Source organism: Gymnodraco acuticeps, unplaced genomic scaffold (genome assembly GCF_902827175.1).
Source record: "Gymnodraco acuticeps unplaced genomic scaffold, fGymAcu1.1, whole genome shotgun sequence".
Classification (NCBI taxonomy): Eukaryota; Metazoa; Chordata; class Actinopteri; order Perciformes; family Bathydraconidae; genus Gymnodraco; species Gymnodraco acuticeps.
Window position 1 is genome coordinate 317770 of NW_022992067.1, and position 17091 is coordinate 334860.

At 42.6% G+C, this 17091-nt stretch overlaps 1 protein-coding gene across 1 annotated transcript; it reads left to right on the forward strand.

The window, feature by feature from the left end:
- The first annotated feature begins 5713 nt into the window (after positions 1–5713).
- On the forward strand, positions 5714–9669 carry LOC117537123 (odorant receptor 131-2-like). Its single transcript, XM_034202272.1, has 2 exons — positions 5714–6082; positions 9064–9669. The coding sequence occupies exons 1-2, from the start codon at positions 5714–5716 to the stop codon at positions 9667–9669; spliced, it is 975 nt and encodes a 324-aa protein (XP_034058163.1).
- The last annotated feature ends 7422 nt before the right edge of the window (positions 9670–17091 follow it).

A 17091-nucleotide genomic window follows, 5' to 3' on the forward strand; every position in this document is an offset into this window, starting at 1 on the left:
GCCTGGCGGCCCATCTGCTTCCGCAGGCAGCCGGGTGGGCAGAGGGGAGAAGGCCCCTGCCCCCGCTGCCGCGTGACCGGGAAATGCTTGAGCATCTGGATAAGATGTTCAGGCTCGGAGCGCAGATAGCGGCGGCGGCCAGTAATGTGTGTTGGGAGTGATTACCCCTCAGCAGGACATCCCCGCCCCCCCCCCCCCCCGCCTGAGGATGGTAGTGATTACTCGGACTGCTGCGTGGGCCAGATCAATAATCTGGTCCACGGTATGGCTACCGCAGTGTGATGTCCCTGGCCGCCGTGGCGTCACCTCCCCAACGGAGAGAGCGCCCGGTGGTGGCAAGGTGGAGAGAGAGAGAGCTGTGGCTCCCGTTGCGCCCTCTGCCTCCGCGGTCCGTCCCGAAGTACCGGCCTAGTACCAGCACTCACGGGGACAGGCTGGCCGAACCCGGCGGGCTCCCACTCCGGCTCCGCCTCAGCGAAGGGGTGCTGGGTGGGGTGCACCGTCCTCCAGGAGCTGACTGGCGGCAGGAGGAAGCGGAGAGAGAGCCAGGATGCAAGGGCGAATCCCGCCTCCTCCCTATTTGACCCCACTGTGCTGACACAATCCTCTTTTGTACAAAATAAAGGAGATTGCTTGTATCCCAATCTGAGTGTCTTTTCTTTCCATACACCCACACTGCCACATAATGTTGACCGTACAGATTCCCCACTCGCTGCCCAGGTTGTAACTCCAGTAAAGGAGGCAGCTAGTGCGCACGTGAGAGTGATAAACTGCGCTATGCGGGTGCAGGGGCATTAAGGCCGGCGTAGCAGGGTTAGGAAACACATAACGCAGAGTGTAAAAACTCGGCTTGATAAATGTCACTGTTTGGAATGCATCATGGCGGTGCGTTCAAGGACCTCGGTAGAGAGTCGGCCCTTTCTGTGTCGACCCCCCATGGGCAGAGCTTCCCCTCGCGGGGAGTTTTGCGGCGGGACGGGTCACCAGAGAGTAATATATGTATATATATGATTATTGCAAAGGTGTGCCTTAGAATGGCAACAATAAAAGGCCACTCTGAAACGTGCAGTTTTGCTTTATTGGGGGGGTCTGGGGGGGTCCGAAAACCAGTCAGTATCTGGTGTGACCACCATTTGCCTCACGCAGTGCAACACATCTCCTTCGCATAGAGTTGATCAGGTTGTTGATTGTGGCCTGTGGAATGTTGGTCCACTCCTCTTCAATGGCTGTGCCAAGTTGCTGGATATTGGCAGGAACTGGAACACGCTGTCGTATACGCCAATCCAGAGCATCACAAACACGCTCAATGGGTGACATGTCCGGTGAGTATGCTGGCCATGCAAGAACTGGGATGTTTTCAGCCTCCAGGAATTGTGTACAGATCCTTGCAACATGGGGCCGTGCATTATCATGCTGCAACATGAGGTGATGGTCGTGGATGAATGGCACAACAATGGGCCTCAGGATCTCGTCACGGTATCTCTGTGCATTCACAATGCCATCAATAAAATGCACCTGTGTTCGTCGTCCATAACATATGCCTGCCCATACCATAACCCCACCACTACCATGGGCCACTGGATTCACAACATTGACATCAGAAAACCGCCACACACTCTGTCTTCCATCTGCCCTGAACAGTGAAAACCGGGATTCATCCGTGAAGAGAACACCTCTCCAACGTGCCAGACGCCATGGAATGTGAGCATTTGCCCACTCAAGTCGGTTACGACGACGAACCGGAGTCAGGTCGAGACCCCGATGAGGACGACGAGCATGAGACGATGAGCTTCCCTGAGACGGTTTCTGACAGTTTGTGCAGAAATTCTTTGGTTATGCAAACCGATTGTTGCAGCAGCTGTCCGAGTGGCTGGTCTCAGACGATCTTGGAGGTGAACATGCTGGATGTGGAGGTCCTGGGCTGGTGTGGTTACACGTGGTCTGCGGTTGTGAGGCCGGTTGGATGTACTGCCAAATTCTCTGAAACGCCTTTGGAGACGGCTTATGGTAGAGAAATTAACATTCAATTCACGGGCAACAGCTCTGGTGGACATTCCTGCTGTCAGCATGCCAATTGCACGCTCCCTCAAAACTTGCGACACAAGTGGCATTGTGCTGTGTGATAAAACTGAACATTTCAGAGTGGCCTTTTATTGTGGCCAGCCTAAGGCACACCTGTGCAATAATCATGCTGTCTAATCAGCATCTTGATATGCCACACCTGTGAGGTGGGATGGATTATCTCGGCAAAGGAGAAGTGCTCACTATCACAGATTTTTTCAGATTTGTGAACAATATTTGAGATAAATGGTTATTTTGTGTATATAGAAAATGTTTTAGATCTTTGAGTTCATCTCATGAAAAATGGGAGCAAAAACAAAAGTGTTGCATTTATATTTTTGTTGAGTGTATTTCAGAGTCAGAAGTAATGAAGCAATAGACCAGTTTAGGAATGACCTCCTAGAAGAAGAGTGGCAGGGGGTTTATGTTGAAGAGGTAAATGCTGCTCATGAATCATTCATGGTCACCTACTTATCACTTTATGATATGCACTGTCCAATCAAATGTTCTAATATTGGACATCATTTTGATAAAAAGCCCTGGATAAATAAGGGCTTACAGAATTCTTGTAAAAAGAAAAATAATCTTTATAGAGATGTCATACAATTCAGAACTACTGCTGAAAGGAAATACAAGCTATATAAAAATAAACTTACCACTATAATGAGACAAGCCCAAAAAGAGTATTATAACAAAAAGTTAATTGATAATATATAATATTAGGAACACTTGGAAAATCCTTTATGAAATTATTCGTAACAAACCTATGTCTGCAGTCCTACTGAAACATTTTAATAATGGTAATAATGAAGTTTTGACAAATACAGTATGATGGATGTCGCAAATCACTTCAATGCTTTTTTTGTAGACGTTGGACCTAATCTTGCTAATGCTATAAAAAACCACAGTGATGGGAAAATAGAAGAGGACTGGTATGGAGAAAACAAAGTGCTGTACTCCTTAGCCCTTGGAGTATATATGTATATACTGAATACAAATAAAAGCAATAGACAGGAATATATGCATTAGTGCTGTAGCGACGCGTCGACACTTCAAAATATCGTCGACGACATATTTCCGCGTCGACGCGTCGCCACCATAGACTGTATGACGCCACACACACGTGGGTCACCCAAAGCAACAAGCAGTTCGCAATCGCACTTCTAACACAATGGAGACTGAAACGGCTACCAACTCCTCCTCACAGGATTGCGCACGAAGCCCTCAAACGAAAACATCTCGCCCCAGGTCTTCAAAAGCATGGGAATATTTTAAAGTTAGTCCAAAACGCAAAGATATTTATATATTTATATCTCACTGAGACTGCTGCTTGACCGGAAGCAGCAGCTAGCTGTGGTGGCAACCATTAGCAGCTAGCATTTGCTCTCCGATTTAAAATGGAATTATGGATTATAAATTCAATAATTTTTTTATACATAGACGTTAAAAACCTATGGATTAACAGATTCAGCCGCGGTTTTTCTCATTTGAATGCCATTGAACACGTATTTTGATCAGATTGACAGCTACGGCGGTGAGACGATCTCCCTAGAAGCTCTGTGAAGGTACGTGTTGTGATGACTGTATTTGCTTCCCCTGTCGTGAGTCCGGATCACTCAGTGATGATACTATGTACCTACATAATCTGTGGAGTCTCAGCTTTAATCGGATATATTGTATGTGCAGCTACAATAAGTAATAAGGGTACTTTTATCTTGAGATCTGTGCCAATGTCCGTTAGCATTTTTCGCTCAGGGGTCATTTAGATGCTTCTTATGAGACTTGTGTTTTGTTTTGGTAAACATGGTTTGTATCGTCAGTTAGCTGAGATTATTTCCGTTAATCTGGTATAACACATTAATAGGTTCTTAAATATTAAGATCCCCTGAGACACAGTATCGTGACAAATTTTTTTTTTACATTACGTTTTTTTTACATTACGTTTTTTATGAATTGAACAACAGAAAAATAATCGTTCGATTAGTCGACTAATCGATCAAATAATCGCCCGATTAATCGTTTTCAAAATAATCGTTTCCCCCCAGCACTTATATGCATATACAGTAGAAAGGACACGATGAATATTATAACATTTAATGTACGAAGGCTATGAAGGCTGACCTAAATACGGTGCTTTTCTACAGATTACTTTACCACTGCACTGGTAAGGTAAAACTAGGCCGATTAATAAGATGTGAAGTGCTTTGTAACTTTGACCTGCTTGACTGAATACACAAAAAACAATGAAGAAAGAGATATCTCTGGGCTGCTTCACTGCCAGCTGCTCCCCCGGGACCCGAAAGTGGCGTAGCCTACTTTAACATCAATGCATACGAAAGTGCTCGATATATGCTGTATTGAACAAATAAACTAACACAAACTAACTGTATCACTATAACATGATGATGATAAAGAATGCATCTAACGTTCCGCTGTTCATTATAATACAACACAGTGCATTAAACAAACCATCATGCTTTTACTTTGAAATCATGCGGAAATGTCGTCATCAGCAGGCCATCAGGTGGTTTCCGAAAATAACCGAGTGATACGAGCAGATTTTAGCCGAGACCGTCGGAAAGTTTGTCTCAAAACTCTGTGTGTGTAAAAAGAAGATCCACGAGCAGATTTGAGATCCACAAATGCATTTTTGGTCGACAAATACAAAATGGATTCACAAATGCCTGATCGAAAGTTGTAAATGTTAAAGAGATATTCACAGATCTTTTTTTTATTTGTGAAAATATTTAGCGTATTTGCAGATCCGTTTTACATTTGCAAATGTATTTGTGAGTTTGCAAATCTTTTAAATGCATTTGTGGATGGTGTTTTACATTTACAAATCACATATTTACACACAAATTATTTTTATGTTCACACAAATAATTATGAGGCAAACCTATGCCCATAAGTAACGTTTTTCAGCTATAACCGAGGCGATATCAATAGGCGCTTTCACACCAAGTACTTTGCCGTACTTAGTTCATCAGAACTCTTTAGTTAGTTCTGATGAACTAAAGAGCAGATCGCGTTCACACCAGAATAAGTCCCTGAGGGAGGATTAGGCAAGTTAGTTCTAGTTCCGGATTTTTTTGGTGTGAACACAACATTTCAAGAACTATCGGAACTATACTGGAAAAAGTACTCCGGTGTGAAAGCTCCTAATAGCTAGGCTTACCGCAGGTATAGGCGATGCTTGGGAGACTTTTCACAAGGAGGTGTTATTTTTGGCGAGCTGTCGTAGCTTTTAAAGCCCAGTTTGGAATGTAAGTGTCATTTACATATGGAGTTAGTAAGGAATCTGCAGGAACCTCAAGAAACACAGATATAGATACATTTATTCAGACAATGGTAGCATTGAAAATACTGTAACATTTGAGTAAGTGTTAAGTCATCATGGGTAGAAAGATTACATCACTCATCTCTAATTTGATGATCAGTCTGACGTAATGTCCTGTGAAAGTTGCTTGAGGACAAATATATATAGATGCCGTACATAGCAGGAAAACTCTGCCCCAGATCACCTCTGCCTCTAACCTTCTGCATTGACTGCCCAAAATTGAAGGATAACGTGCGGTTATGTTTTTTGATGAATTGTACTTTGTATGTTTTGTAGTTTACTTGAACAACTACTGAAAGCCAGAGGAGCATAATGTTGTCTTGGCTGCAGCCTAAGGCCAACATCACTGCTAGTGTGCCGCAACGAGAAGCTTATGAGATAATATTGTTTGCCTTGTTAATTCTTGGGTCAACCTGCTCTTTTCTTTACATAAATTGTGTTTTGCTGTACACCCTCAGGAGTAAGCCAGTGTTTTGTGAGACATCCCGATATATTCTGCTGTATAACCTACTTATTGCAGACACTGTTCACCTGATATCAAGTCTTCTGCTGTTCTTGCTATCTTCTTTTAAGATAAAAAGTACCTATTATGCCTGTGGTTTCCTAGTTCTGGTCTCTGTTTTCACGCAATCAATCTCCCCTCTCACCCTGGCTGTGATGTCTATCGAGAGATACGTGGCTGTTGTTGTGTATTAGTAAAAAGACATTAATGAAGCAAGGGACAGAGGATACGGGTACTAAGCTCTTTACTGTTGTTCATGCTTCTTTCCTTTCCGCCACAGCATCAACTCCCGGGCATACACTTATTCTCTCCACATTGTAGGTTACTCTGGTTACACGGCGCCCCCTATTGGCAGGAGTATATCAGAACACAACATTTCCCCCCTTCTTAAAATAGTTACTTCTCCACTTGAACAGTACACATAACATTAGCATTTTAAACAGACACTTCTGTAGTAACCATCTGTAATAATAATAATAACAACTTCACATATGCAGAACATTTTCAAACATTAATTCAACCACAGTTTAAGTGACATAGTCCTCAATCCAAGCAGGCTGCTTTCTGATTTGCTGGTTCCTGCTCTGAGCACCATGCACTATAGCTGGCTCAGCAGGCCTCACTTCTTCTGATGGAGGAGTGAATGTTTCTGGAAGCACCGACAGGTGTGAAGCATCCCAGGTTTTTCCATTATCAAGCGTGTAACTGTGAGGTCCTTTCTGCTGGGTCACTTTCAGAGGCTCACTGAACTTTGGCTTTCCCTTTTTGACATGCAGCGGGTTTCTCACACGCACCAGGCTTCCCGGATGTATTTTGGGAATCTTGGCATTTCTTTTGGCATCAGTGTATGTTTTCATGAGCCACTGTTTCTTTTCCAGTCTGTCTCTCAGTTCCTGATCCTGAGTATCAGTAAACTGTGGCAGGATTGAGAGTTTGGTTCGCATTTTTCTTCCATACATGAGCTGGAAAGGAGATGTCCCTGTAGTGGCGTGAGGTGTAGCTCTGTAGACCTGAAGAAACTCAGCAACGTGAGCTTTCCACGGAGCGTTCTCTCTCTGTGCAGTGAGAATGCTTTCCTTCAGCACTCTATTTAGCCTCTCCACAGCTCCATTTCCTTCTGGATGGTAGATTGTAGTCCTGATGTGTTGGATGTCTCTTTCTTCTAGGAAAAAGGCGAGTTCTGAGGATGTGAATTGTGGACCGTTATCTGTCACCACAGAGACGGGGTTCCCTTTTTGGCTGAACACTGAGTGCATCTTGGGGCAAAACACACTTCTGGCCATTTTGAATAGTAGTCAGTCATAGTAATAGCAAACTTACAGTCCACCGGACCAGTCTCAAATGGGCCCACGATGTCGAGTGCAACACCCACGACCCGACCCGCATCATCTTTGTTTTACCCAGAACTGAAGCCGGAAAAAAGCGTTTGAAAAAATACCACCCGCGAATCACCTTTTTTGCGGGTCACCCGCGGGTACCCGACCCGATGCAGGACTCTGGTCTGAGGTGCAGTCCTGTCCGTGTGGCAGTGGCAGGCGGGAAAGGCAATCTGCTTTTTCAATGATGTCAGCATTAAGAAGAAGCTTTAACTCTGCAGAAACAGCATCTCTGACTGAGAACGGAAGCCTTCTCAATTTCTGCTGCACAGGCTTCACATCATCTTTCACTTTGACTTTGTGTACAACGTTCCTAACTCAGCCCATAGGTACAGCTGTATTAACAGGTGCAGATGAAGTAGGTGTCGGTGTAGTAGGAGTTGCAGGTGGGGTTGTTATCTCTCTGACTGTCTGCTCTGACTTCAGTACCACTCTGTTTCTCATGATGACCATTTCCAGTGCCTCAAACAGGTCCAGGCCCAGCAGTATGGAACCTGACTTCACAATGAAAAGGGCAGCTGAGCTGAGGCAGTATTTCCATCATGGAATGCACGTAAATGCAGTTTCCCTAGTACTGGGATTCTCTGTCTTGAGTATGTGACTAAAGGAACCTTTGTAGGTTTCAGTGGAATGTGACTGAAGTAGGTCTCGTACACATGAGCAGGCAGCAGTGACACTGAAGAACCAGTATCTACTATCATCTCAAATGACTGGTTAGCAGGAGAAAGTCCCAAATCTACAGTGCACATTATTTTCTTCTCTTTTGGGGCAGTATTATTCAGCAATAAAACAGTCAGTTCTGGAATAACGACCTCCCTCACTTCACGTTTTTGTTCTGAACGACACACTTTGGCAAAATGCCCAGTTTTTCCACAGGATTTGCATATTTTGTTTGTAGCAGGGCATTGTGTGGAGTTGGCCATATGTTTATCTGAATCACATCTGTAACATCTTCGTGCTTGCTCAGACTTTCTCTCACCTTTCCTTTGTTTACTTGCAGCGGGAAATGTTTGTTCCCATGTTGGCGCCCTGATCTCTCTCACAGGCACTTCACTGTTGGAGAACTCGGCCACGTTGCGCACCGCCGTTTCCACCTGATTTGCAATCTGAATGGCTTTATCCAGTGTCAGTTTGTCTTCTAGCAGAAAGCGTTCACGTATGCGTCCACTGTAGGCTTTTTCCACAATCTGATCACGCAGCATATCCTGTTCTGCATTTCCAAATTCACACAAAATGATAATTTCACGTAGCGCAGAGACGTACTGTGCAATTGTTTCATCATGTCTCTGGGCTCGTTGGCGGAACTTGTGTCTCTCCGCAATTACGTTTACATTCGGCACGAAATGCGCCCGTAGTGCAGTCACGGCATGGTTGTATGTAGTTCCCGTTTCAGTCAATGTGTAGAAAATCCTCTGTGCTTCGGTTCCGACTGTGTAGCAGCGTAGCACGTATACGGGTATCCGGCCACTTGGCTCCTTCCACGTCGATCACTAGCAGGTAGTTTTCGAACATTTTTAGCCATGTTCCAAATGGCATAGTAGGTTCTCCCGGACACTGAAGAAAGGTGGGAGGTAAAGGAGTAGAAGCCATGGCCATCCTCGTTGTGTATTAGTAAAAAGACATTAATGAAGCAAGGGACAGAGGATACGGGTACTAAGCTCTTTACTGTTGTTCATGCTTCTTTCCTTTCCGCCACAGCATCAAATCCCGGGCATACACTTATTCTCTCCACATTGTAGGTTACTCTGGTTACACGGCGCCCCCTATTGGCAGGAGTATATCAGAACACAACAGCTGTATGCCATCCTCTGAGGCATGCTTCTATTTTCACCGTGAGAAGTACAGGCATAGCCATTGCTGTGGTGTGGGCCTCTGCTGTAATCCACATCCTCATTCGAGTTTTTATGCTGGTATATGTCTTTACAAAAATCTCCCTGAATCTGCACATGAATGAATTATGCAGTAAAGAAACGTTTTTTTTTGCACCAATCTTTAATGATTTTGAGGAGGCACATGCAAGCACTCTCTTTCTGTCGGTGGGTTTAGCAATCATTGGCTCCTACATTGGTGTTGCTCACACAGCTAGGTCAGCCTCAACAGATAAAGTGTCGGCCAGAAAGGCTCTTCAAACTCTTCTGCTTCACCTGATTCAGCTAAGCCTCATCCTCACTGCCTCCATGTTCTCCACCATCATTATAGCCATAGCTAGAACTGAGGATAGATCAACCCTTTTTCGGATTTACAATGTATGCTATGTTTTTTTGAGTATCCTTCCCAGGTGTCTGAGTGCTCTCATTTATGGACTCAGGGATCAAACCATCAGACCAGTCCTCGTGAAAAATCTGTGCTGTCCGTGGAAAGGCTCAATTTGTCTTAACAAGAGCAAGTGAGCATTTCAAGTGAATGCTTATAAATATGTTTCTACATTTACAAAACATTTGTTTCTGAACTTGAAACCTAATTCTCAAAGATTATGCTACATATGAAAATTGACAATATCTATGTATCATTGAAATAAGTGATAATTGGAACAAAATATTCATTTATCATGTCTTGTAATTATTGATAAAACGTGTTGTTCTTAACTATTGTCACAGTACTTTACTTTTCCTGTCACAATATATGGATTAAACTTCATAATTAATTGGGGATACATTTTTGATGTATTTCATGAATATTTTCTTCTTTCTAATAAAATGTGTTGTTAAATTATTGGAGGCTTAAATACATTTACATTTTGACAATGTTAATTTTGCGTACTAAATTTCACATATTGTTTCATTCACTTTTGAACCCTTACAATGCATCAATGGAACAAGTAATTATGATATTAACCAATTATAAGTGCTGCTGTAAATAGTAATATTTCTAATGATAGTGCCCTGATATAGACATTTGAGTTAATGTATAATAAAGCTCGTAACCATCTACATATTGTGCACAAGTTATTTTTGTTTGAACTTTTTTTTTTTTTCATACATAACATCAATAGAACATACATGGAGATGCTTACATAACTGCGGCTGTTGTACGCCAGGATTAATCATTCATGCCCTCCTTCGGCACCAAAAATACATACAGTTTCTTAATGTTATCAATTTCTATTATCTATCTCATTTTTCTGTTTCCCATTGTTCGCCTCAAATAGCTGAGATGTGACCGGAGTAATATTAATACCCAAACATTTGAATCCTTTTGTGGCCCATTTAAATGTAACCTGACCCTCCAACCCTGCTGGACGGTCACCTGAGATCATCATAGCTACAGATGTTGCTTCATTGGTCAAATAACCTGATATCTCCCCGTATTCATTAAGATTGTTCAACAAAGCTGGAATAGATGAGGAAGGCTCACTTATATATGTTAATATATCGTCCGTGAATAATGAAATGTTGTGTTCTCCCCCCCCCCCTTGTCTCTTATTCCTTTTATGTTTTTATTTTGTCTTATTAATTCGGCCAACGGTTCGATACTTGCGGCAAATAGTAACGGACTTAAACAATCTCCTTGCCTAACTCCTCTTTTAAGGTTAAAAAAATCTGAGCAACAACCATTTACTCTAAAACGTGATTTTGGACAGCTGTACACAATTTGTATCCAATCTATGAAGGTCGATTGAAACCCAAAAGCATCCAGTGTGTTGTATAAAAAGCTCCACTTGACCCGATCAAAAGCTTTTTGTGCATCTAAGCTTAGTAACATGGTTGGCTGAGGATTGTTTTTAGTACATGATATGAGATTTAATGTTTGGCCTATTATTGGCCTAATTGGCTTATATCCCTCACATGAAGTCGGATCTTTGCCCTCCTTATGTAGGACAGATATAATGGCTTCAGACCAAGTTTTCGGTGAAGATAGAGCATAATTAAAAACTTTAATAATATTGGTGTAGTATCTCTTCTTTTATATTTACATTTATAAAATTCGCCTGGAAACCCGTCTGTACCAGGGGATTTGTTATTTTTCAAAGTTTTTATAGTGTCAGATATTTCCTGCAATGAAATTGGCTGTATCATTTTAGATGCCTCCTCCTTTGTTAATGATGGTAAATGTAATCTATGAAGAAATTGTTGTGTTTTGGATTCTGTAAACTTAGAGTCTGAGTCATCATATAGCTTTTCATAATAATCTGCAAATGCTCCTGCTATCTCTGATGGGTTTGCCAACATTTGTTTAGAATTAGGGTGTCTTATTTTAGAGATGATCCTATTTGTCTGGGCCTTTCTGAGTTGGAATGCGAGAAGGCAACTTGCTCTGTTGCCCATTTCATAGCAGTGGCGGCGCTAGGGGGTGGCTACTTGGGCTCAAGCCCCGGATGTTTTCTGAAAAGCCCCGGATGTTTCACTTAAAAAAAAAAAAAAATTACATTTTTTTTTGTTTTGAAAACGTCTCGGGAGTAATGTGCAGTACCGGAGTCCACCAGAGAGGCATCCGCTGCGGGACATTAGCCTGCGTACTGCGTAGCCTGCCCTGAAGTAGAAGTGATCCTTCCTAGTGCCTGACGAGTTTTAAGCTAATAGCCTATACAGTTATGGATATTACAAAGTTATTGTCATTGAAGCAGGCGCCACAAGCTGCAGCAGCAGCAGTATCAGCAGCTGACAACAATGTCATCACCAGCAGTGACGAAATGGATAATGTTTCAGGTTTGTTAATCTAATGTTGATATCTGCACTCTGGCTGACTGAGTAAGATGTGAAAAAGAGTGATGTAACGTTAATGTTATAGCTAGTAAACATGGAGTAACCACACTAAGTATACCCTTATGTTAGTATGTATACAGAACATGACTAAAAATTATCCTAAGATGTAACGTTAACCCTTCATACCTCAGTCTACTTTTAAGACACTAAAATAACGTATTCCATTTTTTATTTTGTTTTCGCGCGTGGAATTATACCGGCTCTCGTTTCAGTACCAACGGAACTGACAGGCAACCCTCTGAATCAGACTCCGATTGGCTGTGACTGCATCCACTCAGAGTGTCCGATTCAGAAACGTGACTCTTACACATTTTTTACGTCACAAACAAAGATGGTGGATGAGAATAGATCTATAAAACGATAAGCAATGCGCCAGAATCAAGGTGAGACTATCCGCATCCTTTAAAACTCTACGCACATTCATTTCACCTTAATAAGTAAACGACTATTTGAGTGAGTTATGACATTAGTTTGCTTCATTAAAGGGTGTTAATGAGTGTTCTCCAGTGCCTTTTGTCCGCTTTAAGGTGTTATTAAGGTAGGGTTAATGTTGCTCTCAAAGTGCACCAGATTGATGCTTTCAACTTCAATATTTAAAAAAAAATCTTCCCGGGGGAGCATGCCCCCGGACCCCCCAAGAGGAGGCGACGACCCCCCTAAAGGATGTTCAGTCCACCCCCAGGCAGGGGTAGCACTGTACCCCTGCACCCCCCCCCCCCCAACAACTCCTGGGCTAAGCCCCGGATCTCCTATAATCCTAAATCCGCCACTCTCCACATGTACGTATATGGGGCTGTGGGCTAGGGCTTGCTACGAACGTTTGTGGTTTTTCTTATTATTGTGTAATTTAAGCCAGCTCGCGCTGCTCATACTAGCCCACATTTTATAACACAGTCAGTTGGCTTACAGCCCGCTAGTTCAAGCAACTGCTCTTCTATACTCCTGGGGTGGTTCACGTTTTTCTGGCTCTACTTTTCATTCAACAATCAATACTGGATGTTTGCATATGTTGTCATAACTGGTTAATAAGTATGTTACTTTTACTGAGACCATGTTATGAATGTTCAACTTAGAGGTTTGTCTATATCTATTAGCGCAAGGTTTATCTAAAGCTATTGATGGTTCTGGCGGCAGGGGCGGATCTAGACAAATATTCATGGGGTGGCAAGAGGGTGGCAGGAGATTTTGAGGGGTGGCATCCCCTGACAGAAGTATATGCTGATTTAAATCGCAATCATATCAATCAATTAGGGGTGTAACGGTACCCGTACTGAAATTATTCGGTACGGGCCCTTCGGTTCGGTACACGTGTGTACCGAACGAATATAGCGTTAAACGTAAAAAAATTGAGAACATGAACAACTTTCTGGAAGTAATCTCAGGTATATATCATAGAGCGACCAAGTAATTTCATTGGACGAGAGGCATACTATGAGAGCTGGTCACAGGGATGCGTTCAAATGTAGTCAGTAATTTGAGGAACTGTCGAAATGGCGAACGCAGATAAAGTTGAGCTGAAAATCCTCCAGCATCATTGAAGTCTCCGGTTTGGGAACATTTTGGTTTCGCAGTTACGTACAAGGATGAAGGACAAAGACAGGTGGACCGAACCAAAGCTGTTTGTCGGTATTGTTCAACTAACATTGGTTACGCGGCTGGCAATACATCACACTCATTTGAAAAGGCATCACCCGAATGTGAATATCACCGGTACCAAAAGAAAAAAGACTGAAGTGCAAACCCAACTCCCACTAGCATGTAAGCCTCCACCACTCGCAAAGAGTTCAGACCGAGCCAAAGCTATTACAAACGCCAAATATCCTTATGTTGCCATGCTAGCAAAGCGCTACCTGGCTGTGCTACCTCTGTCCCTAGAGAGGGTGTTCTCCACAGCAGGAGACATTGTTAGTGCCAGCAGATCTGCCATTTCAGCAAGCAATGTGGACAAGTTAATCTTTCTTTAAACAACATGAAAATACAATGACAAGCAAGTCCTAATGTCAAGCTGGCTGCTTAGGTACTAGTACAGTTCAAATACAGATTATTTCAGTTCATCGAAATGCTGCACCTTAATGTTTATTTGACTATATGTTGTATTTATTTGAATACATTAGTCACAGTTTAATAATAATAAAAAAAATGTTTTTAATGTTTTGTGATCATTTTTTCTGCTGTACCGAAAACGTACCGAACCGAACCGTGACCTACAAACGAGGTACGTACCGAACCGAAATGTTTGTGAACCGTTACACCCCTACAATCAATGTTAACTTGGAAAGCCACAATATTAATATTTTAACTCAATCACATAGGTGATATTATTGTGGCACATCAGTAAAGCCTTACATATAAGGTGGCAGATGTAATTTAATGAATTTTAACTGAACAATAACTGAATGAGTTTGTCTCACTCTTAGACCAGCAGGGGTACCAAATCTATGCAGACTGCTGCAATAAGTACATTAATTAACTGTCTCATCGATGTTTGTCTGAATGAATATGATACTATTAACAATCATATTATTCCTATCAGCTGTATAAATAAATAATAAATAATAATAATAATAGATTTAATTTGTTAGCGCTTTTACAGGTGCTCAAAGACGCTTTACAGATATAGTGAAGAACTGTTATGATTCACATATTCATTTATTATTGAATAAACTATATTTATTTTTTGGAGGAGTTAATGATGAATGTTCATCAAGATGCTTGCTCACCCTCCTTCAAATTTGAAAAACAAGTAATTATATCATTATTGATATACAGTTACAACCTTGACTTTACATCAGAAAGAACAAACATTAAAGAAGTGACTAACTGCATCAGTTAGGGTTAAAAAACGTGTATTCAGATAAAACATCGCTGCAGTTATTATCCAGTGGAAGGTCCTTACCTACTGGCCTAGTTCAATCAAAGTGGTTACTTTCTGTTGGCTGGGCAGTGTAGTTTTACACACCGTCTTATTTTACTTTTTCAGGACTTAAAATTGTTTTTTGGGGGCAGACCCCCTCAAAGAAAAAAATATATACACGCATACAAGGTCATCATCTTAACAGTTTGTTATTCTCATCGAGTCATCCGTGAGCAGAGCATCAAGTTGGCATGTCTATTACAGCTGAATGCGGCGATTACTATTTTGTTCAGCAAAACGCCTCACAAATGTATTAAGATCAACAGCTGTAGTGCGTTTTGATTCAATGCTGAGTACAGCCACACTGACAGTCTCTTCTCTGTCAGTGTAGACCGCAAATACCTCATTCCTTCAGTCTATTTGAGTCCGAAAGGCTTCTCGTTTTGCGCCGTCCCGTTCAAATGAATTCGCCACCAATCATATTTCCACTCTCGCGCCAGGACCGGGGGAGGGGTTACATGACGTGAATCTTGTGCTGCATTCACTTGCACTCGGACATTAGAGACTTTCTCTCATAAATGTCCGATGAGCCACAACTTTTCTTTCAAAACAAAGCTGCCAACTGGGGTGGCAGCTGGGGTGGCAAGGCTATTGTTTAGGGTGGCAGTTGCCACCCCATGCCACCCCGGTAGATCCGCCCCTGTCTGGCGGGGCTCGATCTCGCCAGGTAAGCTGTCCACGTTGAGGTGCGAGTGTTATCGGGGGCGGGTAGCAGTCCCTCAGTTGGGGAGGGACCAGCTCTTTATTGTGAATGTTGTTTCAATCACTTCAATTACATATGGACCTTCTATTTTAGGTTCTCAATGGTGTTTATGTTCTTATTGCTGTGTGTTTTATTTCAGTTGTTTCAGTTTTTTTAAGGTGACCCATCCTCCCTTTCCCTCCCTTCCTCTTCCTAACCCTTCTGACAGGGGGCTAGATTACTGTCTAAGGTCCCACAATGACCCAGGCAAACAGGGCACCGAGTGTGGGTAAGGCGGCAACTACTTTGGTTAGCTGGAATGTTAGAGGTCTCAATCATCCAGTAAAGCGCAGCAAGGTGTTTTCCCACCTCCAGAAGCTAAAGGCAGACATAGTTTATCTCCAGGAAACTCATTTACGTACTTCTGATCACTCTATACCAGTGGTTCTCAAAGTGGGGGGCGCAGAGGCATGACAGGGGGGGTGGGCGCAAGAGACCAGATCATATTTTGAAAAATTATTGATTCGAAAATAATATGATACAGTACTATTACGTCTGGGTCTCTGTGTTTCATTAAAGCTCGGCTCTGTGTGTGTGTGTGTGTGTGTGTGTGTGTGTGTGTGTGTGTGTGTGTGTGTGTGTGTGTGTGTGTGTGGGTGTGTGTGTGTGTGTGTGTGTGTGTGTGTGTGTGTGTGTGTGTGTGTGTGTGTGTGTGTGTGTGTGTGTGTGTGTGTGTGTGTGTGTGTGTGTGTGTGTGTGTGTGTGTGTGTGTGTGTGTGTGTGTGTGTGTGTGTGTGTGTGTGTGTGTGTGTGTGTGTGTGTGTGTGTGTAACGAGCCATTTTGTGTGCGTGCGCAAGCGAGAGAGAGCGCACCGGTACCGGAGATCGTTGTTGTTAGCTTCTGATGCTATCGAGCTACGCTAACGGATATAAGGAGTTTTTTCAACAACAAGGTCGAGGAGAGTCCTCTCCTGTCAGACTGAGAGACTCAGTGAGCTAAAGGACTCTCTCAGTGTTATCTCAGTGGGTCTCAAATGTTTTGGTCACCATTAATGTAAACAATTATTTCCGAGGCACATATGATCATTATAGTTATAAAAAAATAAGAGAATAAATGAAAAACAGTTATGAAATACTATATGACAGTACAACAAGAATAACGTTTAAAAGGGTGATTTGTAAAATATCCATAAAGAAATAGTAAATCTGTTTACAGTTCTGTTTCAAATGGGTGTTGAGAGATGTATCCATAGATCTCTCATGTTGCTCTCAAAGTGCACCAGATTGATGCTTTTAACTTCAAGATTTAAAAGTCTTTCCGGGGGAGCTTGCCCCCGGACCCCCCTATGTGAGGTCCACACACCACCTATAAAAATAGCACTTTACCCCTGCTTACATCTATATGCCGTGAGCTGATAACGAGCCTTCATTGTAACAGTTGCGGGTACACTGTGTGTATGCGTGGGGATTGTTGCAGTAGAAAATTCCACTGTAGCGACCAGTACATTAATGG

Coding starts and splice junctions, on each gene's coding strand:
- LOC117537123 (XM_034202272.1), top strand. CDS start 5,714: ATGTTGTCTTGGCTGCAGCCTAAGGCCAACATCACTGCTAGTGTGCCG. Junction 6,083..9,063: donor CTATCGAGAGATACGTGGCT/GTTGTTGTGTAT, acceptor GGAGTATATCAG/AACACAACAGCTGTATGCCA.